We start from the raw sequence: 22,136 nt of genomic DNA, 5'->3' as shown, positions 1-22,136 counted from the left end.
GACTCCACTCCCTTGGGGCTTTTCGCCGGTTCTGCCTCTCAGCACCCCCCCCCTTCTTGGCGATTTCCTGGAGGGTCTCCTGGGCACCCACATCTTGGCCCAGGCCAGGGAGCGCAGGCCCCAGGTCTCCCGCGGACCCCCTCTCTCTCCCCACAGACGTTGGAGAGCAGCGTCCTGGGGCCGGGCCTGGAGAAGGGCCTGAGCGTGCAGGACCCGGCCCAGGGCTCTCGACGGGTCCCCCTGCCCACCCGCGTCCGGGAGATTGTCACCCACAACCTCGCCCAGCCCGAGAGCCCAGGTACGCCTCCCCAGCCGCCCCCCTCAGGAACACGGCCTGCATCCCCCTCTGTCACACCTCCCTCCTCTGCAGCCAGAAATGATCCAAAAGACTGGACCGCCGTTGCTTGAACCCTTATTTTGAGGCAGGCACAACCCTATGGTAGAAGGACCCATTTTACAGGTGAGGAAACGGAGGCCAGAGCAGCAGTGTTATTTGCCCAGACTTGCTCTCCACGGGAGGCAGCTAGAAGGGCTGAGCACCCGCTCCCCGCTCGCCTGTGGCCTGCTGCGGGCACAGACCCCACTCCCGTGTTTCCTCCCAGGATGGTGTGAGTTGGCTCAACTGGAGGTTACAGGGAGAGGGCAGCTCGGCGCAGACCAGGGCCTTGCAGGCGTCCGAGCGGCGGCGCTGCCCATTCTGCACCGGGCAGGAAGAGAGATGGGCCCTCCCTTCCCCGGGTGGGCATCACGCACAACCTCGGTGGGTCTGTGAAGGTCAAAGTCAGGGGCAGCGGGTGTTGGCCGCGCTCCTCGAGGTGTTTTTGGTGCTCCTGACGCAGTCCCTGCCCGGCTGCTGGGCTGGGAGCAGGCGCTCGGGAGGACCAGAGAAGTGGGGACCCCTGGGGGCCCCTGGGGGAGAGATGAAGCGAGGCCTTGCCCCAGGAGGCGGATCTCTGCCCCTCCCACTGGTCTTTCTATTCCTCCTCTTACTCCTCCTTCATCCTCATAACCTGATCAGCAGGACCTTGAGCCCCAGCTGCAGAAGTTACCAGAAGCCCTTCCCCTGAGTGGCGCTTTCCTCTTGCCTGGCAGGGCCTGGGTATTTACTGTTCCACCCACTTGACAGATTAGCAAAACTGAGGCCCAGAGACGCAGAGTCATTGGAGAAGGAGGGACCTAGGCCTCCTGGCTGAGCCTCCGAGGCCCTCACCTTCTCTTATGCCTCCTGGCCTGCTGGGGCCATACTTGGGCTGCAGAAGTGTCCACTTTTAACTGCCCTGGACCTCTCCCTGTCCACCCTCGGCTATGTCTACACAGCCTGCTGCTCCGTCCACACCCACCCGGGCTGCCCCTTGGGGCCTCGTCAGTCTTCCTGCCCCAAGTGCTGGGTGGGGCAGTGTCACCCAGGGCCCAGGAGGACACCTACCGCAGGCCTGCCCTCCCTCGCCAGCCCCGCCGCCGACCACGGAGATGGCGTCGCTGCTGTCGCTGCAGGAGGAGAACCAGCTGCTGCAGCAGGAGCTGTCCCGCGTGGAGGACCTGCTGGCGCAGAGCCGCGCCGAGCGTGATGAGCTCGCCATCAAGTACAACGCCATCAGCGAGAGGGTGGGTGCTGCTGGGGGCTCAGGGGTGGGCCGCTCTGCTGGTCAGAAGGCTGCACCCTGGAGTCTGGCCAGCCTGGGTTCAAGTCCAGCCTCTCCCAACTCGAATGGCCTTGAGCAAATCGCTTCCACTCTCTGAGCATCTTTTGAGCTGCTGGGGATACAGAGAACAAGATCCTTGAAGGTCCCTCCCTCCGCCTGAGTCTCGCTTGGCATCTCCCTGGCGTCAAGGCTGGGACACGCTGGTGTTGGCACAGGCTGAGTTCCTCGGGCCCGTCGGGTGTGAGGGCCAGCCAGGGAGGGAAGAAGAAGCTGGGCCTGTCCCCGAGACCAGCGGGACTCAGCTCCCCTGGGAACCTCTGCTGCAGGGTTGTGCAGCACCCAGCGCAGGGGAGTGGTAAGGACCGGGCTAGGAGGGCCACATTTTCTTAGTGCATTGTCTCCTCTGGGTCCCCAGGCTCTTGGGAGGTATCCCTGGGGAACTGACAGCAGCTGCAAGTTGGTGAAGGAGCTGCACAGGGACGGAGTGCGCGTGTGCCGCCAGCAGAGCTGTGGGCGGTGGTAACAGGTGAAGCCTCAGCTCCTGCTCATCGAGTACCTGCTGTGTCCTGGCACGTGCTAGGGCCTTGTCATTTAATGTCTCAGTCAGAACCATTGTGATGCCCGATTAACAGAGAAGGAAACCGAGGTTCAGAGAGGGGAGGCACCGTGCTCAGGGTCCCGCAGCCAGTTAAGGCTAGAGCCCGGATTTCCCATCCCCCAGCCCAGGCCTCTGCATGGCAGTTTGCTTCCTGGCTTGAGGGAAGAGACATGGGCTGGAGGTTCCATGGGGCAGCTGTCCCCTGGAAAGCTGGAAGGGACCTTGGACTTCAACTAGTGTCGCCCTATGGTATTACAGGTGGGGAGCTGGAGCCTGGGGGGGACAGGTCCTGGCCAGGGTCCCCTGGGTGATGGTGGCAGAGCCATTCTTGGCCCCAGGACCCTTGAGCTAGGCCGATCCACGCTGGGGCTCGCAGACTGCTGGGAAGGGGTCTGTGTGTCTGTGTTTGGCTGTGGGTGTGCTGGCGTCCTGGCATCTGCCTGCCTGGATAAGCTTCGGACTTGTTGCGACTTGCCGAGGAGCAGGGTGGGGGGCCCGCGGTGGCCCCCAGCATTGAAATGAAGAGCTGGTTTTCCCAGGGTTGGCAGGGGCTGTGGAGGACGGGCTGGCCCGAGGCCCGCATCCTCAGTGGTGACAGGGTCCTAAGCCAGTCCCTCCTGATTCAGGCCTCTCTTTTTTTGGCCCCTGGCACAGTGCCGCCCCCCCCCCCAGGGCCTGCCTCTTAGATGCCAACCTCTGACCAGCTGCGGAGCTGGCACTGCCTTCCCTGGCTGGTGGGACGCGGCCGCTCCCGTTGCTGCTCGGACACAGCTGCTGGGGGCCGGGGGATGCAGCGAGGGAGATCTGCGTTGGTCTAGAAAACTCCCTCAGGAGGCCTCTGAATTGCATGCCGAGGGGACCTGGCGATGGAACTGTCCTCTGTCTGAGATGGCTTGAGCGAGGCCCCACCTGGGGACAGGGATTGGATGAGAATGAGCACGAAGGCCTTTCCCAGGGGCGGGTCCACAGAGAACATCGAGCCTGGAGATGAACTTATCACTGATGGGGAAACTGAGGCTCAGAGAGGGTGCGCTCTAGGCCAAGGTCAGCAATGGAGCTGGGCCGAGGGCCCGCGTTGCCCTGTCCTGGCCCTCTGCTGTCCTGCAGCACTGTCTCCCTGCTGCCCACTTGGCCCTGGGCCTGAGGGTGGCAGGGCCTGCCCCTGTGGCCACTGCCATTGCGTGGGGGACGGGATTGGGGGACAGTCAGTAAGGTTGTTCTGACCCGTTACACCCCACAGCATCCCTGATGTGGGGTCAGGATCTGCATCCTGTTGACTGCCTATAGGGAAACTGAGGCAGGGATTCCCAGAGGCCACCTCCCATGTCAGGGAGAGGACCTCAGGGTCCCTGTGGAGCCCCACTCTCTTGTTCCTGTCCCTGAGGGGTGAGGCAGCTGGGAACGGGGAGGAGGGAGGGGCCACATCCCCCTTGGCTCCAGAGGACGGACCCCCTGAGCTCCCCCTGTGTCCATGGCAACCTGGGCAGAGCAAATCGAATGGCAGGACTAGGCGGCCGGTTGCTAGGGGAGACAGTAAACTTCTTTCATCCCTGGCTGGGCGGCAGCCTCCTTCTCTTTTGAATTACCAGCAAAATTGAAAGGCTGTTTTGTGAGGATCGAGGTCTGTGGAATGGGCTGAGGTGCGGCTGGGAGTGGCCTGGGCCTGGCGCAGGGCACTGGGGAGAGGGCGCAGCACCCGGCCTCTGCCTGACCCCGTCCCGGTCCCAGAAGCAAAGAGCATCCTGGTTCACACAAGTGTGCAAAGCACACATTGCACATCCCACCCAGATGCCCAAAACACACATTCCCTAGAGACACGAACCCAGCCCCCAGTACACTCAGGCTCACGAACGAGTGCCGTACAGCCCACCCCACAGCCACACGGGGATGCACAGGACACGTCGCCGCAGCGGATGGCCGCCCCGTGTCACGGCGACAGCACAGCACCATCTCATGTCTCCCTGGTGTGTGCAGCCGGCACAGAGCGTACGGCTCAGCACAGCCCCACGGTCAGCCCCACGAAGGGACGCCCAGCTGCACGCAGCATGCGGTGACCGACACACAGCACAGGTGCACCTGGAGCCAGCCCCGCCCCTTCATCCACACGCACGCCTCCCTCACACGCAGTGCACCAACACACACGCACACACGCACGCTCTGACATACAGACATACCAACACCTGCCTCACCAGACTATGGCCACCGACGCCCCCTCACCCAGACACACAGTCAGTGGGTCCAGCCCGGGTGATGCCGGTGGAATAAACCAGCTGCGAAAGGACCACGAGTGTCAGGTCCACTCAGGGAAGCATCCACGGCAGGACGTGTCTGGGGGGGGAAGCAGATTCGAGGTTAGCAGGGCTGGGGGGCGGTGGGGAGGTGCTGCTGCTGGGGCAGAACTTCTGTGCGGGCGATGAAAACGTCTTGGTAAGGGTGGGGGCGTGGGTGCTCCGCACTCTGGAGGCAACGAATACCACTGCCAACGCACTTAAAAATAGTAAAAGGGCAAACCGTACACTATGTATGTGTGTTATAACAATAAAGTAAAAATGAGAACAACCCCAAACCAATACAGGCCCCTGGCCCTAGAGGGCCTCCAGATGAGAGGAAGACATTTTGAGTTTAGAATTTTGGCATTCATCTCACTTAAAATGAAGCCTTGGGGTGGGCGGGGGCGATGAGGTCCTCCTGCCCTTTGGCGCTGGTTCATAGAGTGACCTCTGGTCGTACCGGGTCGACACGGGCCTGCAGGGCGGTTGTCCTGCCAGTCAGCTGGCCTGGATGAGTTTGGTGGAGGTGGCTGCCCTTCCCACTGTCTTCCCGGTGACCCGGCCTGGCCCCGAACATCTGGGGGAGGTGACGGGCTCCACCAGGGACCAGTGGGTGCCCTGGGGGCGTTGAGAGGATTCCATGGCTGGGGAAGAAGGGTAGCCCGGGCTCCCAGGGGTCTGGTGGTGAAAGGGCTGCAAGCCACTTGGGGCTGGAGGTGGGGCCGTGGCTGCCAGGCTTCTTGGGAGGTGAGGGAGAGATGGGACAGGCCGTGTGTCAGCTCTAAGCCAGGTAGCTGGGGACAGAGGACATTAGCAAGCACTGGTGTTTTTTCAAACATTTGCGTGCACATCCTGCAAATCTTCCCTCTATACGGGATGGGGGGAGTGTTCAGGGGCAGAGTTCATCTGTGCCACCCCGGGACATTTCAGTCTGCCCATGTGCAATTGGTGTGCGTGTCCATATGCTCAGATAGATACGGTGCGTGGATGTTTGTGCCATTCCTTCATCACCTCAACTATTTCCTGAGCCCCTGAGTCACCATCACTGTTGTAGGCACAGAGATGCAAAAACCCAGGCTTTCTGAGCTTGCCCGGGGATGAGGCATGGGGGAGGGGACACGCGTCTAATAATCATGAAGCACAGCAGGGGGAGTGTTCTGCAGGAGAGCACAGGGTGCACGAGGACCTCCAAGGCCATGGGGGCCACCTGGGTGTGACCATGCATCCCCCCCCCCAGTGAGTCCCACATGCGGGGCCTGTGGGTCCATGCACGGCTGCCTTAACCCGTGCATGTGCTTGTGTGCACCGGCTGCACGTTTGTGCAGCCTGCAAGGCATTGTGGGTCTGGGCCCCACCTGGCGCCCCCTGCAGAGGCCTGTGCCTGCCTTCCCCAGAGGCTCAGGGCTCTCACCCAGGGCCCTTCCCTGCAGCTGGAGCAGGCTATGCGGCTGGAGTCTGGAGAGCTGGAAACGCAGGAGCCCACGGGGCTGGTCCGGCAGAGTGTGGAGCTGCGGCGGCAGCTGCAGGAGGAGCAGGCCTCCTACCGGCGCAAGCTGCAGGCCTACCAGGAGGGCCAGCAGCGGCAGGCTCAGCTCGTGCAGCGGCTGCAGGCCAAGGTCAGGGCCACCCACTCCCACTCCTGCCCGCCCACGCGCTCACTTTGTGCCCCGCCCGGAGCTAACTATCCGCTCCCCATCCACCCCCAGATCCTCCAGTACAAGAAGAAGTGCGAGGAGCTGGAGCAGCAGCTGCTGGAGAGATCCACGGAGCTGGAGCAGCAGCGGCTGAGGGTGGGTGCCAGGGCGGGGCAGGGCCAGGCAGGTCCCCTGTGGACCCAACCTGATGCTCCCACTTCTCCCGTCCAGGACACCGAGCACAGCCAAGACCTGGAGAGCGCCCTCATCCGGCTGGAGGAGGAGCAGCAGAGGTGGGGGCGCCGGCGGGGCAGCGTGCCTGGCTGGCAGGGGGTCTGGGTCCCAGGGAAGGCCCGGGGTGACCCCCAGCCCCTTTTGCCTCGCCCAGGAGCGCCAGCCTGGCTCAGGTGAATGCTATGCTCCGAGAGCAGCTGGACCAGGCCGGCTCAGCCAACCAGGCCCTGAGCGAGGACATCCGCAAGGTGACCAGCGATTGGAGCCGCAGCCGCGAGGAGCTGGAGCAGCGGGAGGCGGCGTGGAGGCGGGAGGAGGAGGTGGGCATCGTGGGGGTGGGATTGGAGCCCGAGGACTCAGAGGTCTGCAGAGGGAGGGGCCGGCCTAGGCCAGGTGAGCAGTTAGGGAAGGTACATCATCACGGTCATCGCAGCCACGGGCCAGGCACGCATTTTCCCTTTTACTCCTCGTAATAGCTGTAGATGGCAGGTGCTACCTTTATTCCCCTTTTAAAAAGAGGCGAAGTTACCTGGCAGGCAGCTGGTAGCTGGGTTGCAAACCTCTCGGTCCTTCGTGGGAACATTTGGTGGCAGCTCTGAACCACGGCTCTGCTCAGGCCTGAGCTGGCCATGGGAAGACCGGTCGCTGGGTGACGGTGTCTCCTGGGATGGCCAGAGGTGGGGGCCTAAGGGCAGGGAGCCCCTCACTCGGCCGCATCTTCTTCCCTCCAGTCCTTCAACGCCTACTTCAGCAACGAGCACAGCCGCCTGCTCCTCCTCTGGAGGCAGGTCGTGGGGGTCCGGCGGCTGGCCAGCGGGGTGAAGATGGCCACGGAGAGGTGAGGCCCGGCGGGCAGAGGGGGCGGTGCGGGGAGGCTGCGGCCCGGCTGAACGTACGCTCGGCTCAGCTCAGGGATCGCGGCAGGCACCTGCCGTGTGCCAGGCCCGGGGGAGATGGGGAGGCGACTTGTAAGAATTCACAACCCCCCAATCGTGGCGGTCAGCATCGCTGGGCTTTCCTCGGCCGGGCTCTTGGTATACTTTATTTCATGTAATATTCACAGCATGCCTGTGAGGAAGGAAAAAATAATAATCCCCATTTTACCAATGAGGACATCGAGGCTCAGAGAGGTGGCACGACTCTCCCGAGAGCCGGGGCCATCGGGTTCATCCACTCTCCCCGCTGGCTTCTCCCCACCAGGACTTGCCAAGACCCCCAGAAGTCTAGTGTGAGGAAGCGGGTGGTCACGGCAGGAAGGCAGGCAGAGAGAATGTCCTGGAGGCTCAGAAGGGTGGGGGGGGGGGGTGCGGCGATCAGAAAACCTGACCTTCCTGGGCGAGGTGGAAACTGCACTGTGCTTTGAGGGACGGGCATGTGCTCCTCCGTCAGGGGCAGCTTCCGCCTGGGTGCTTTGCTCTTTGTGCTGCTCAGATGCCCTTGATGCTCAATGACAAGATCTGACATTCACCCCTGGTTGCAAAGTCGTGATATTCTCATTCTGTCCGTCCTTCTTCATGTATTAACTGGAATTCCCCTATGTTGAGGCACTTCCCCTCCTTAGTATTAGATGCCCGGTGGTACAGTTCATTCAGCAAAGGCAAGGATTTAACGTACTTGATGTATTTTAAAAAACGTTGTATTTTTAATAGCACTTTAAAAGCTTGAAACAAGCTGCCCATTCATAAGCTTCAAATTTCAAAAGGTACAAATGGGTTTAGAATGAAAAATCTCCCTCCCACCCCTGGCCCCAGCCTCTCCCCTTACCTCCCCCAGTTTCCTAAGTGGCTTCCCGCCCCACCTCATTATTATATTCTTGGTAGAATTTCACTCCTCGAAGATGCTTTCTTCACCTAATAGTAACAACGGGGAGGTGGCTCCGTATCAGGCCAGGACCAGCTTCCCCATTCTTCTTTCTGGACCGCAGAGTATTCCACTGAATGGATGTACCATAATTTATCTAACAGCAGTCCCCTTTTGGTGGACATTTAGGTTATCACCAGCATTTTATATATACAAGGCTTCATTGAATCACCTTGAACACAGGTCGTGTTCCTTGTGTTGGGACAGTAATTTGTAGGGTCAGTTCTTAGAGGTGGAACTGATGGGCCGAAGGACCTATGCATTTTTGATTTTCAGAGCTCTTCCTGTTTGCTTCCCACTGTGTTGGTACCCACTTACCTTCCCACCTACAGTGTATGCGAGGTCTTGTTTCCCACAGCCTCACCCACACTGGGAGAGTGTGCCAATCTGAATGTGGCAAGTGCCACCCCAGTGTAGTTTTTTTTAAAGGTTTATTTTATTTATTTATTTCTCCCCTTCCCCACTCATTGTTTGTGCTTACTGTCTGCTTTCTGTGTCCATTCGTTCTACACTCTCTATGTCTGCTCATCTTCTCTAGAAGCCACCAGGAACTGAACCCGGGACCTCCCACATGGGGGACAGGCGCTCAGTCACTTGAGCCATCTCCATCCCTGCTTTGTTGTCTCTCTCATTGCGTTTCCTCTTTGTGTCTCCTTATTGCGTCAGCTCGCCAGGCCAGCCCATCATGCCAGCCTATTGGATCAACTTACTGTCTTGCTTATCTTCTCTAGGAGGCACGGGGCACTGAACCCAGGACCTCCCGTGTGGTAGGCGAGTGCCCAAATGCTTGAGCCACATCTGCTTCCCAGTCAGTGTAATTTTAACTTGCACTTGGGAGCACAGCCCCCATCCCATCCTCAAACTGTGCCCTCTCCTCCAGGGACCTACTGCAGCTGGGAGGGGAGCTGGCCCGGACGTCGCGGGCCATCCAGGAGGCAGGCATGGGGCTGAGCACTGGCCTGAGGCTGGCCGAGAGCCGGGCCGAGGCGGCCCTGGAGAAGCAGGTCCTGCTGCAGGCCCAGCTGGAGGAGCAGCTGCAGATCAAGGAGCTCTGCGAGAAGGACCTGGCCCAGTTGCAGATTCAGAGTGACCTGGACAAGGCCGACCTCAGTGCCAGGTGGGTGCCTGGCAGGTGCCACGTGGGGCAGGACTCCCTGCGGAGGTGCGCCTGGAGAAGTGAGGAGGTGGGCCCTTCTCCTACGTGAGCTCAGGCAGTCTTCCCAGGCCCCCCATTTGACAGAGGTGGAGACTGGGGTTCAGAGGCATTGCCCAGGGGACATGATGAGCAGTTCATCCTCCCTCTGATGCCAGAACTTGTGCTCCTAACTCCTGTGACCTGGTCAAGTCACCAAGCACTTTCCTGTGAGGTAAAGCAAGGGGCGACCTCATTCCATTTTACAGATGAGATGTCTGAGGCTCAGGGAGGAGAAATGACTTGCCCAAGGTCACGCAGCTAGGCAAGTGGGCCCGAGGGGTCCTGTCTCAGGTTTGGGGAAGCATTAAGGAGCTGGTAAATGTGGGAAGAACTTGGGGGGTGCTCCCCAGTCACCTGTCTCGCTCTCCCACCTGCAGAGTGACGGAGCTGGCCCTGGCAGTAGAGCGCCTTCAGAACCAGAGTCTGGAGAAGGATCAGGTCAACAGGGCCCTCACTGAGAAGCTTGAGGCCCTGGTGAGATGTGGCTGTCCCTGAGATGTGGCAGGGTGGGGTGGGGGGCCTGGCCAGAGCTGGGGACCAAGGCCACCCCAAGCGTTCCACTCAGATGCAAGTTCACCCCTCATTAATCGAGTACCGAGTGTGTGCCAGGCTTAGCAGTCAGCACCTGCCTCCTCCTCCCATTTCATCCTCCCAGCAGCCCTATAGCACACTCTGTCTACACAGAGGAGGAAACTGAGGCCCAAGGGGGGAAACGCTTGTCCAGAGTCTCCGAGGGAAGGGAAGGACTGTAGGCAGGGAAGTCAGGACTAAACTCGTGTCTGCTCCCTCCCAGCCCAGGGCTCTTTCTCTTGGAACTGAGCTGCCTCCCCAGCAGAGAGACACTTGTCTAGGCCAGTCACCCTTCTGGGTGGGGCCCGGCCTGGGCACTGCATCTGGCTTTACCCCAGCAGGCTGAGTGACCTGGGGCAGGACGCTGTGCTTCTCTGGGCCTCCTCTGTTCAGTGAGGGCAGAGGGGCTGCTGTGAGGTTCACCAAGCAGCTGGCTTGTAGGCATGGCCTTAGAGACCACCTGGTGGGTGTGGGCCAAGGAGGGGGGGCCTGGGGTTTCAGCGACCCTGCCCACCCTTTTTGTCTCCGTCACCCCACTCCAGGAGTCTCTGCGGCTACAGGAGCAGGCAGCTCTGGAGACGGAGGATGGAGAGGGGCTGCAGCAGACCCTCAGGGACCTGGCACAGGTGGGAGATGGGAGGCAGGAGGGGAGATGCCAGAAGTGGGGGTGGGAGCCCTGGGCAGGGCAAGGCCAGGCCGTCCTGACGGCGCGCCCTCTGGTGGCCGTGGTCTGAATTGCAAGTGGTTGGCGTGGCCGGGCCTCGGCCCGGAGAAGCCCCGGTTTCACCCGCGAAGCGCGGCGAGGCCTTGGGGATGGCGGGCCCATCCGAGGGAAAGGCTGACTGATGTCTTCGCAAGTGGAGCCCCAACCTGAGGCGTTGAGGGCTGCGGCGCGTGGAGGAGGTGGAATCAGGAAGCTTCTTGAGGAAGGGGCTTTGGGATGTTCCCCAGTATTTAGGGTGCAGCTGGGCACGGGGCCCCCGGCCTCGCCTGGGCTCCTTTGCCCTCCTGACCCCGCTGCTCCCTTCCCCTTTGCACCGCCCGCCCCAGGCTGTCCTGTCGGACACGGAGAGCGGCGTCCAGCTAAGCGGCTCCGAGCGCACGGCCGACGCGTCGGATGGCAGCCTGCGGGGCCTCTCGGGTCCGCGGACCCCGTCCCCGCCGCGGCGCTCTTCTCCCGGCCGCGGCCGTTCCCCGCGCCGAGGCCCGTCCCCGGCCTGCTCCGACTCCTCCACGCTCGCCCTCATTCACTCCGCGCTGCACAAGCGCCAGCTGCAGGTGCAGGTAGGGCCTGGGCCCCCAAGAGCGGAGCCAGGACCCAGGGGGTGGGGCCTTGGCATCCTGGGGGCGGGGGCGGGGCCAGGGGCGGAGACTCAGCCAGAGCCCCACCCAGCGGAGGAGCCTATGTGCCCTGGGGCGGGGCTAGAGGAGGGGCCGTAACACGGACAGCCAGGCCCTGGGGGCGGAGCCTATGCCTGGGAGGAGGAGCTCTCCTGGGTGGAGCCAGAGCCCTGAGAAAGGGCATCCGAGTCTTGAAGCAAGTGAGGACGGAAGGGGGCGCCTGAGAGCTGGGGGCCCGAATCCGAGCCCAGAGTGGGTGGGGCCTGGGGAGGGAGGAGCCTGGGGCGGAGCTAGAGACCTGGTAAAGGGAGATGAGCGTCCCTGGACAGGCCAGGACCCTGGGAGAGGCTTGGGAGGAGGCATCAGGTTCTGGGGTAAGAGGAGCTTGGGAAGTAGAGACAGAGGCAGAGCCAGGGTAGGAGGCGTCGGGGGCGGAACCAGCAGCCAAGAAGAGGAGCCCTCTGGTGGGGAGAGGAACCCAGGAGAGGAAGGAGGGTGGTGGTTTGTCTGGGACCCTGGGCCTTAGGTTGGGGCTGTGCGGGAACCAGGGAGATGGGGACTCAGGGCAGGGGGAGGGCACAGTGCGGGGGAGTGGCCACCCCGTCCTGGGGGGCTCAGCCCCACCCTCCTACCCCAGGCCACAGTGTGTAGAAGGGTCTCCATCCTGAGAGCCGGCAAGGAGGGGAGTGGGCTCTGGGACCCTTCTGGGGCTCCCCAGTGATTACTGTGCCACAGGACATGCGTGGGCGCTACGAGGCGAGCCAGGACCTCCTGGGGACCCTGCGGAAGCAGCTTGGCGACAGCGAGGGTGAGCGCCGAGCCCTAGAGGAACAGCTGCAGCGTCTGCGGGACAAAACCGACGGGGTCAGCCAGGCCCACGAAGACGCCCGGCGTGAGGTCCAGCGCCTGCGGAGCGCCAACGACCTCCTGAGCAGGTGCCCGGAAGACCGCGGAGGGGGGCCTGGAGAATAATCAGTGTCTGGGCCTCACGTCAGCCGCAGCCTGGAGCCCGGGGATCTGCACCATCCAGTAGGGTAGCCAATAGCCACATGCCTTTAAATTTTACCTCCATTAAAATGGAATGAAGTTAAAACTCCTGTTCCTCAGTTGCACTCTGTGCATGTCATGCATGGAACATTCCCGTTGTTGCAGAGTTCTATTTAGTGTTGTTCTAGACTTTGTTTCTTGGAGATTTTGAGACAAAAAATTACCTCTTAGCTGTCTGGTTGTTTTTGAGGGCTTTTTTAGTTTATTTTTGGGGGTTTTCTCTTTGTAAACATAAATGCAAAACAAAAAGTTTAAGAAGTGGAGTGGACCTAAAAAGGCGGTGTACCCTCACAGCCTCGGCCGACCATCATAGCGGCCGTTAATGCACTGTGTTGTCTTCCCACGGTGTTTCCTGGCAGGGAGGGAGCAAGTGTGCCCTGTACACCTACTGTGTGTCCATGTGTACCTACTGTGTGCCAGGCTCTTTCCAAGCATGCTGCATGTACTGTCTCAATTAGTCTTCCCTTCAAACTCATAGAATTTGGAGCTGTTACTCCAAGTTTGAGAGACTTGACCAAACTCACACAGTGAGTGTGGCTGGGCGTAGCAGGGCGGGAACTGGAATTCAGGTCCACAGAGAGCAAAGCTGGTGCTTTCCACGCCCCCTCCGCCTGAGGAGAGGGGCTTTTTATTTGGTTGTGTTTACAGCAAATACCCCATTACTTAATATCACCTCATCTGCTTTTTCCCACCCCCTGCCAGTCTTCACATCTAGTGTGTTTGCAAGTTGTCACTTAGAGTGAAGAGGGAACAGTGGAAGATATGACAGTGACCAGCCAGAAACCCTGGGTGGCTTGGAAAGGGCATTGCAGACACCCCCACCCCCTCCTCTGCCACCTCTTGGCTGCTCCTGACTGCTGGAGGAGACCGACAGGGACTCCCCTGTGCTGTGCAACAGGGAGTTGGGGGTCCAGCTATATTGTGGCTCTGGAAATAGAGAGGATAGTGTGCTCTAAGGGGCATTCCCTGGTCACGTGGACCAGCAGAGCTGGCCGCTAGATTGTCCTTGTGTTCCACGACCCCAGCCCTGGCCTCTTCAGCCTGGTGAGTGGCTGGAGACAGCGCAGGTACCGCTGTCCATTCCACTGGGCCTGCAGGGGGCGAACTGGGCAGAAGGATAGTAGGTTCTCCCTGCCAGGAAGAGTCAGCGCCTGGGAGGTGTGATGAGATGCTGTGTCTCCAGAGCCAGAGGGAGCGTCCCTGGGCGGGGGCAGGGACCTTGGTGGGGGTATGTGTGGCTCCTGGCTAGGGGGGGGGCCAGGTACGTCTTCCCTGAAGACTGCAGCCCCTCATCCCCGCCCCTGTCCTGCAGGGAGAAGGCTGGCCTGGCCCACAGCCTGCAGGCGGCCCAGCAGCAGGCCGAGGAGCTCCTGCAGGAGCGCGAGAAGCTGCAGGCCGCCCAGGAGGAGCTGCGCCGCCAGCGGGACCGACTGGAGGAAGAGCGGGAGGACGCGGTGCAGGACGGCGTGCGGGCCCACCGGGAGCTCGAGCGCAGGTGAGCGGCCTCTGGCCTCCCCGGCAGGCCCTTTGAAGGCACGTTTGGGTTTGGGGTTTGCGAGCACCTCCTGCGTCCTGGGCCTCGGACCACCTCAGGGATCCCTGCATTACTGCTCTGACACCAGGTTTTCTAACCAGCCCCGTTTTGGGAAACTGAGGCTCAGGGCAGGATAGTTGCTAACATGGGAGAGAACTGCTGAAGAGAAGGTAGAATTTGGGTGATAGTGATAGTGGTAATTAAAATAACAGTAGTAATATCAGTAACAATAATATCACTTTTAAATTTTACGATTATCGCCATAAGATTAGTACTAATGTTGCTATGTGCCAGGTGCTGATGTAAGTTCTGTATTCTCTAACTTAACTCTCATGATAATTATGCTGTAGGAACCGTTATTATACCCATTTTCTAGATGATGAAACTGAGGTAGAGAGGTCATTAGCTTGTTCAAGGTCACACAGCTAGTTAATGGAAGAGCTGAGATTTGCACTCAGACGTTCTGCCTCCAGAGCTAACCTCTTAATCACTGTGCTCTTTTCCTCTCGAGACATAAGTAATAGTCTTGCCTAGTACACTGAAGCAGTGGATTTTATTCTTGATTTTGAGGTCCCCCAGGGAGATGTGTCAGGGACTGTCTCAAGTACTTCTTGTATGGCAAGTCAGGTATCCTTGAAACAACTTCACAGGCAGGTGTAGCCCCATTTTGCAGCTGTGAAAACAGGTTGAGAGCCAGAGGCAGTGGGGCCTGCGAGGTCCTGGTGGGTGAGGCCTGTATCATGTCCCCCCCCCCCCCCCCCCCCGCCACCCGCCCTGTGGGAGGCTCAGCAGGGAAGTGATGGGCTTGCCTGCCCTCTGCCCCGCAGCCATCGACAGCTGGAGCAGCTGGAAGTAAAACGCTCAGGTCTGGCCAAGGAGCTGGTGGAGGTGAGGGAGGCGCTGAGCTGCACCTCACTGCAGCGGGACGTGCTGCAGGCCGAGAAGGCTGAGGTGGCCGAGGCACTGACCAAGGTGGGTCCCCGCTGGCCGCACAGCCACAAACCCGCCTCTGACTGTAGGCCCCTGCCATCTCACTCTGGCCACAGGCTGACCTTTGACCCAGGCCACAACTGATCCCCAATCCCAGCCATAAACAGGGACCCCTCTGAGCGGCTGGATTCCTGCATTCCCAGGTGCTCCTGGGGTCAGCGCCTGTGACTGTGTCATCTCGACACAGGTCCTGGGGTCTGTGGTGGTGGGGCCGTTGTCCAGAGAGCCCCCCCAGGGCTGCCTGCCCCCTCTTGCCCTGGGGGCTGGGCCCTGAGCAGCACCTGCCCTGGACCCCGCGTCTGCCCTCTGGCCCTGCTGAGCAGCGCGAGCTGGGTAGGTTAGTCCTTGCTCGGCGCTGCGTGCAGGGCAGTGCTCGTTTGCAGTGTCACGTCCGTCCCCCCTTTTGTCTTCTGTCATGCCCCTGATGGTCCCTCTCCCCGCCTCTCCCTACTTCCCTTCCCTCCCCATCTCGCCCCGTCCTCCCCGTCGCTGGTGTCCCCGCCCTGGCCCTGGCAGGCTGAGGCTGGCCGCGTGGAGCTGGAGCTCTCGATGACCAAGCTGCGGGCGGAGGACGCCTCCCTGCGCGGCTCCCTGTCCAAGCTGAGCGCCCTCAACGAGAGCCTGGCCCAGGACAAGCTGGGCCTGAACCTCCTCGTCGCCCAGGTACGCCGTGCCCAGCAGCCCCCCGCCCCGCCCGCCTGGCCGCCCTGCCCAGGGAACCCCGAGGCGAACCAGGCCCACACGCCCACCCCCTGCCTCGCTCCTCACCTCCGTCCCGTGTCTGTCTCTCTCTGGCCTTCCCTTTCTTTCTGTCCCTGTCATCCACACTGTCCCTGACTCTTATCTTTTCTCTCCCTTGCGATATTAGAGGAAGAAGCTCCATGGACCCTCTTCCTTCTCCCCTCTCCCCAGGGTCCACACGCCCGAGGACGCCACCCCTTATCCCCGAGGGTCCTCCCTTGGGCTGGCTGTGACCCCTGGTGGGTGGAGGAGGTGCCCCTGGTCTAGGTGGACCCCTGCCTGGGTGGAGGGGCTGGGCTGATCTGCTTGCTCAGCCCCCCTCCCCGCACCCCCGGACCCCCAGCTAGAGGAGGAAAAGGCAGCCCTGCTGGGGCGGCAGCGGCAGGCAGAGCAGCAGACGGCCTTGGCGCAGGAGGAGCTGGAGCGGCTGGAGCAGCTGCGGCTGGAGCAAGAGGTGGAGCAGCAGGGCCTGGAGGGCTCCCTGCGGGTGGCGGAGCAGGCCCGGGAGGCACTGGACCACCAGCTGCCCACCCTGCGCCAGGAGTGCAGCCAGCTACGGGAGCAGCTGGCTCAGGTGGGCCCCAAGCTCTGTGTGTGCGGCGGGAAGAGTGGGGGCAGCGGGGGGTGGCGAGGCCCAGGCTCCCAGCCGCCTGCATCCTGTCCTGGGGTACGTCCCAGCTCAGGAGCCTGATCCTGGGTTTAAATCCCAGCCCCACCCCTGCTAGCTGGTGGCCTTGGGCAGACTACCCAACCTCCACCTGCCTCAGTCGCCCCGTCTCTAACACGGGGCCAGTAGTTCTTGTCACAAGAAAATCTGTGTAAAGCTGCTTAGCAGATGATGAACTGGCATCAGGTTGCCACTCAGTAAAGATTAATTATGTGATAATAAGTAGAACATTTTAAAATTGGAATCTTAGACTCATTGGGACCTCACAGCTGGAAGGGACCTTAGGGTATCAAGAGCCATTGACCTGTATACTGTGTCCTGGAGGGCACAGGTTTCTGGGAGGGGCTCCTGGGAGACGGGGCATGGGGTACAGGGAGCAGGGCTCCAGTCCGCCACCCCAAGGTCTGAAGAGCAGCTTCCCCTCTACCTGGTTTTATATATTCAGCTTCTCTGGAAGTTTTAGGGTGCAGAGTTCTGTCACTCCCAGAACTAAGACTGAGGACCCTCGTTTTTGCACATGTGAACCTCATAGGCCCAGAGAAGGCTGTGATTTGCCCAAGTACGCACAGCAAGTCAGGGCAGAGCCTGGGTGCAGATCTGAGTCTCTGGCATGCCAGACCAGGACTGGGTCAGGCCCAAGGCTGGGAAGGCGGGGGTCCATGATGAGCCGGCCGGGGAATTCTGGGAGTGGGATTCATGGTCCCTGGGTTGGGGGCAGCTCTCTCGGCAGCTGAACGGGCGGGAGCAGGAGCTGGAGCAGGCCCGGCGCGAGTCGCAACGGCAGGTGGAGGTGCTGGAGCGGGCCGCCCGGGAGAAGGAAGCGCTGGCCAAGGAGCGGGCCGGACTGGCAGTGCAGCTGGCTGCGGCCGCGCGTGAGAGCCGGACCCTGTCTGAGGAGGCCACACGCCTGCGGTAAGGCCTCGGGCCCTGCCCCTCTGCCCAGCTCTCCCGGGGAGATGTACCTGGGGCCACACTGTGGCATTGGCCCCCAGGGGCAGTTACCTAGGAGCCTGGCTTGCCAACGCTTCCTGGCTCTGGCTCAGGCTCAGGCCTCCCCAGGGGGTGTGGGCCGGCTGGGCAGGTACGCTGGCGCTCGGCCCGTGGCTGGCCATGCCCTGGGATCCACAGCTTCCTGGACCCAGGAAGGCTGAGCCCCAAGGCCTCAGGAACTGTGTGCGTCGCAGCTTGGAGAAGGAGGCCTTGGAGAGCAGCCTGTTTGAGGTGCAGCAGCAGCTGGCCCAGCTCGAGAGCCGCCGGGAGCAGCTGGAAGCAGATGGGCAGGCCTTGCTGCTGGCCAAGGAGACCCTGACGGGTAAGGGGACTAGGGCTGGGGTGGGGACCCTGTTGAGTTTGGGGAGGTCCCACGGAAATGGGGAGTGCTGCCTTTGGAGTCTGGCTGCCCTGGGTTCCAGTCCTGGCACTGCCACTTAGACCTGAGCTTCCTTGAGCGACCCTTCCCTCCCTGGGCCGCATCTGATGACTAGAGGAGAGAATGCCACCTGCCAAGGCTGCTGCCAGCCTGAGGAGGGAAGTGCGTTTCCAGGGCTGGCGGCCTGGCCCCGTTTACCTTCCTCTGGGCAGGTAGAGAGTGCGAGCTCAACTGCTTTTCTGACGACTCTTGGCTCCGCCCTCCCAGCCCAGCTTCCCTCCACGTGCCCTAGCTAGTCTCTGAGCCCAGGGCTCTTCTCACCGAGCACCTACAGGGGCCAGGCAAGTTAATTTTCCTGGCCACACCCACCCAAGCCAGACAGAACAAGGAAGGGAGATGCTGACAGTGACCGAGGGTAGGGGACGATTTTCAGGTGACCCACGGTGGGGTGAGCCCTCCCGAGTCGCCTCCAGTGGTGCCGACAGTGAACGCCCACCCAAGCAGACCTGTCGCCATCCGTCGTTACAGGGGTGCCTTATGTAAAGCTGCGTAGCTTTGGGAAATTATCCCCTCTGAGCCTCCATTTCCTCACCGGTAAATCGGGGATGAAGGTAATAAGCTACCCAGGCATGTTATGAAGATGCAGTGGGATTGTCTGTAAAGCCCATTAAGTAATGGGAGTTGTTATCCATTTATTACCCTCCCCGTTGAAGGGGAGTGCTTCTTTAAACTTTTTGTTGTTGTTGTTAGAGAAGTTGGGAGTTTACAGAACATGAAATACAGGATTCCTGTGCACCCCCCTATAATTAACACCTTGCATTGGTTTGTGGGGGGCTGCTGCTTGTCGATCATTTCCTTGTGATACCATTCCAGGTAGACAGGGAGACAGGCCACAGATGGGGAAACTGAGGCCCTGAGTGCTCGAGCACCTTCTCCAAGGGAGCCCAGCCGAGATGCCAGGCGGGCGCTCTCTTTGAGCTTTCGCCTCCCCTGGCCTGGGCCTGCTGGCCCCAGGGGGGTTCTGATCCCAGCCTTTGCATTCCCCTCATCCTTGAGCAGGGGAGCTCGCGGGCCTGCGGCAGCAGATGACAACCATGGAGGAGAAGGCGGCGCTGGACAAGGAGCTGATGGCCCAGAAGCTGGTGCAGGCTGAGCGGGAGGCCCAGACCTCGCTGCGGGAGCAGCGGGCTGCCCATGAGGAGGACTTGGAGCGCCTCCAGCGAGAGAAGGTGCGGGCAGCGGGGTGGGGGTGGGCGGGGTCCTGAGCCGCTGTCTCCTCTGTGACCAAGTGAGTCGCTCGTTCTCGCTCTGCCTCAGTCTCCCCATCTGGAAGAGGGGACTGCATCTTTGCTCAGGACGACCAAGCAGAGACTGAGAGGATCCATGGGCGTTCCTTTTAAACGTGCAGATTCCCAGGCCCCAAATCTGGAGCAGCCATGGTGGTCCTGGTGCAGGGCGTCCCAACCACGTTTGAGAAAGGCTGACCTGTCATAGTCAGAAAGCCCTTTGGTTTGCCAAGAAGTGCTGTTTGCGTATGAAGGATCACTTGACATGAGCACGAAGGAAAGGCAAGGTGCCCAGGCAGGTGCAGAACACTGGCTCTGGGGTTACACTGCCTGAGTCTGAACCTGATCTTGGGCTATACTGGCTCTGTTACCTAAGGTCTCTGTGCTTTCATTTCCCCACCTGTAAAAGAAGGGATAAAGGTAGTGAAGGTATTGGGAGGAGGAGGTGAGATAATCCGTGTACAGGGTTTAGCACAGTGACTGGCACCCAGCACTCCCTAAATGCTGGCTTCTATATTCTGTTATTTGGATACTCTCCAGGGCAGGCCTCAGGACAGGGGCTCTGAGCCACCCTTCCTAGGCAGGGCTGCCTCTGGCAGAGGCTCTGGCTGTTGCTGCACAACTCCAGGGGGCGCCACTCACCCTGTGGTCCTAATGGATTGGGCTGGATGTTATCAAGCTTCTCCAGCAGGTGGCAGCTGCCCTGAACGGGGCGGCTCTGTCTACTCAAAGTTGCCGAGGAGGAGGCCGTGCTGGGGCCAGGCTCCCGCCCTCTGGACCGAGGGGCTTGTCCCTTGCTCCCAGCTCCACCCACCCATCCACCCTCTGGGGAGCCAGACTCCTGCTCCATTGCCCGCCCCATTGCCCTTGCCCCTCGCGCCACCTGGGTCGGCCTCCTTAAGATCCTGCAGCCCGCTCTCTTCTCTCCAGCTGCCCTGCTGCCCCCAGTTCCACGTCTCCCCTCCACAAGCCCCCTCCCAACCCTCCCTCTTCCGCAGCTGTCTGAGCAGCCCCTGGTCTAAAATTCAGATTGCTTCATCTCCCCTGGCTTGAGGGCCCCGGGGCCCTCCGTGCTGACCTGGCGGCTCCCTGGGGCTCTGGCTCCCTCCCCATCACACCCACCCCCTACTCTAAGCTCCACGGATCCCTAACTCCTGTGGTTGCCGCACACGTTTTCGCTGTCCTCCTGGCCTTCGCCAGTGCTGCGCTTTGGCCCCGGGACACTCTGCCCTTTTCCTCTGCACCTGGCTGGCTGCTGCTCCTTGGGGCTCTCGCAGCCCTGGCGTGTCTCCGTCACAGCGATTATCACCCAACTGTGTCATCACCTGGTCGCTTGTCCCCCCTCGGGCTCTGGGCACACGCGGCCCTTGCTTCCCTGAGGTCTGAGTGGGGCTGAGCCTTAGCTTCCTAGGGCTGCCGCAAGGAAGTACCATAAGCTCGGCGGCTTATGAGAAATGAGTTTTCTCAGTTGTGCAGACTCAACCACAAATTCAAGGTGCTGGCAGGACCGTGCTGCTGTGCAGCCTGCAGGGGCGGGCGCATCCTGGCCGCTTCCTAGCTTCTGGTGCTTGCCCAAGGCCTTCTCCCGGTGCATTAGCCACCTCCTCTCCCTTCTTAGCAGAACCCCAGTCACATGGCGCAGGGCCCTCCCTAAGCCAGTCCGGCTTCATTTGAACTGATCACATCTTCAAAGACCCTGTTTCCAAATAAGGTCACAGGAGTCAGACTGGAACGTGTCTTTCTGGGGGACACAGTCCAACCCGTGACAGGCTGCTGCAGCCCAGCCTCGCATGTCACACGTGCCCCGGCCCGGCCCCCCAGGAGGCGGCGTGGCGGGAGCTGGAGGCGGAGCGCGCCCAGCTGCAGGGGCAGCTGCACCGGGAGCGGGAGGAGCTGCTGGCCCGGCTGGAGGCCGAGAAGGAGGAGCTGAGCGAGGAGATCGCCGCCCTGCAGCAGGAGCGCGACGAGGGCCTCCTCCTGGCCGAGAGCGAGAAGCAGCAGGTTTGCACGTCCCAGTGTGGCCTCTGCTGCCACCCGACGGACCCCTGTCCTGGTGCCTCCCAGCAGCTGGGAGCCCCGGGACAGGCTGCTTCCCTCTCTGTGCCTCAGTGTCCTCACCTGTAGGATGGGGCATTTAAGGGGTGTTTGTTATAATGCAGCGGGCCCCATACTTGGCACAAGTGGCAGTGTCAGCCTGACCCCAGGGGCCTTGGCTCCAGGAAGGCCGACCCATGTTCTAATTCCCACCCTCTTAGCCCAGGCTGGGCATGGTATCCCCTGTCTTCTGAGCAGCCCCCAGCCATGCCCACCTGATTAGCTGACCCTCCTCAGGAAGAACCAACCAGCTCCTGACTTTCCTATAATGTAATGGAGACTCAGGACAGACTGTGCCATCTCCCCCTCCACTAGCTCTGACACTTGACCTCTAGGACCCTCGGTTTCCTCATCTGTAACATGGGAATAATGACAGACCTCCCTCAGGGCTGTCTGTGTCAAGTTAGTGAGATCCTATGAGTTATGTCCACGTCTGGGTTGTCCCTGTGGCCATTGTACCCTTTGCCAGGGCTGCAGAGGGGGCGGAAGGCACTTCCGCCCTGGGCCTGCCTGCCACCAAGCCCCCAGCGAGCACGTTCCCGAGGGCGGTGGAGAGGAGGGGCGGGAGCATGCCCCCGGGACCAGCCTCTCAGGCCCCCGGCTCCTACCCGGCCTCTGCCCAGGCCCTGTCCCTGAAGGAGTCCGAGAAGACGGCCCTGTCGGAGAAGCTGATGGGCACGCGGCACAGCCTGGCCACTGTCTCCCTGGAGATGGAGCGGCAGAAACGAGATGCCCAGAGTCGGCAGGAGCAAGACCGGGTAGGGCAGGCTGGGCGGGCGGCCTCGATCGGAGCGGGAGGCACCGCCTGCCTGGAGGAGCCTCCAGTCTGCAGGCGGAGGCTCAGCCCGTCCCTTGGGAGGCCCCAGCCTGAGGGGGGAGGCTCAGCCCGTCCCTTGGGAGGTCCCAGTTGGAGGTGGCACTGCTCTGCGCTGGTGATTCCCCTAGTCCGAGGGAGAGATCGGCTCTGCTGACACCACTCATTGGGCACTGGGGGATCAGCCAAGGGTCTGGTGGGCCAGGAGGGGTGCTGTGTTTGGCTGGGCCCCGGTTGGGAGCAGTGGGG

General features: G+C 61.2%; 1 protein-coding gene across 1 annotated transcript in view; it reads left to right on the top strand.

Annotated features, from left to right (window-relative positions):
- Positions 1–22,136, top strand: part of CROCC (ciliary rootlet coiled-coil, rootletin) — a 43,057-nt gene that overhangs the window by 6,143 nt on the left and 14,778 nt on the right. Inside the window, exons 3-23 of the mRNA XM_058304302.1 lie at positions 157–298; positions 1,451–1,605; positions 5,942–6,127; positions 6,218–6,301; positions 6,377–6,438; positions 6,534–6,699; positions 7,111–7,217; positions 9,120–9,356; positions 9,812–9,908; positions 10,547–10,630; positions 11,055–11,288; positions 12,081–12,280; positions 13,705–13,887; positions 14,754–14,898; positions 15,433–15,579; positions 16,001–16,231; positions 17,043–17,236; positions 17,509–17,636; positions 18,753–18,922; positions 20,801–20,980; positions 21,697–21,831. Coding sequence (XP_058160285.1) covers positions 157–298; positions 1,451–1,605; positions 5,942–6,127; positions 6,218–6,301; positions 6,377–6,438; positions 6,534–6,699; positions 7,111–7,217; positions 9,120–9,356; positions 9,812–9,908; positions 10,547–10,630; positions 11,055–11,288; positions 12,081–12,280; positions 13,705–13,887; positions 14,754–14,898; positions 15,433–15,579; positions 16,001–16,231; positions 17,043–17,236; positions 17,509–17,636; positions 18,753–18,922; positions 20,801–20,980; positions 21,697–21,831 — 3,267 coding nt within the window. The remainder of the gene's footprint in view (positions 1–156; positions 299–1,450; positions 1,606–5,941; positions 6,128–6,217; positions 6,302–6,376; positions 6,439–6,533; positions 6,700–7,110; positions 7,218–9,119; positions 9,357–9,811; positions 9,909–10,546; positions 10,631–11,054; positions 11,289–12,080; positions 12,281–13,704; positions 13,888–14,753; positions 14,899–15,432; positions 15,580–16,000; positions 16,232–17,042; positions 17,237–17,508; positions 17,637–18,752; positions 18,923–20,800; positions 20,981–21,696; positions 21,832–22,136) is intronic.

Source organism: Dasypus novemcinctus, chromosome 9 (assembly GCF_030445035.2).
Source record: "Dasypus novemcinctus isolate mDasNov1 chromosome 9, mDasNov1.1.hap2, whole genome shotgun sequence".
In the NCBI taxonomy this organism is placed as follows: Eukaryota; Metazoa; Chordata; class Mammalia; order Cingulata; family Dasypodidae; genus Dasypus; species Dasypus novemcinctus.
Note: the sequence above shows the minus strand (reverse complement) of the source record. Positions and strands in the feature narration are given on the sequence as shown.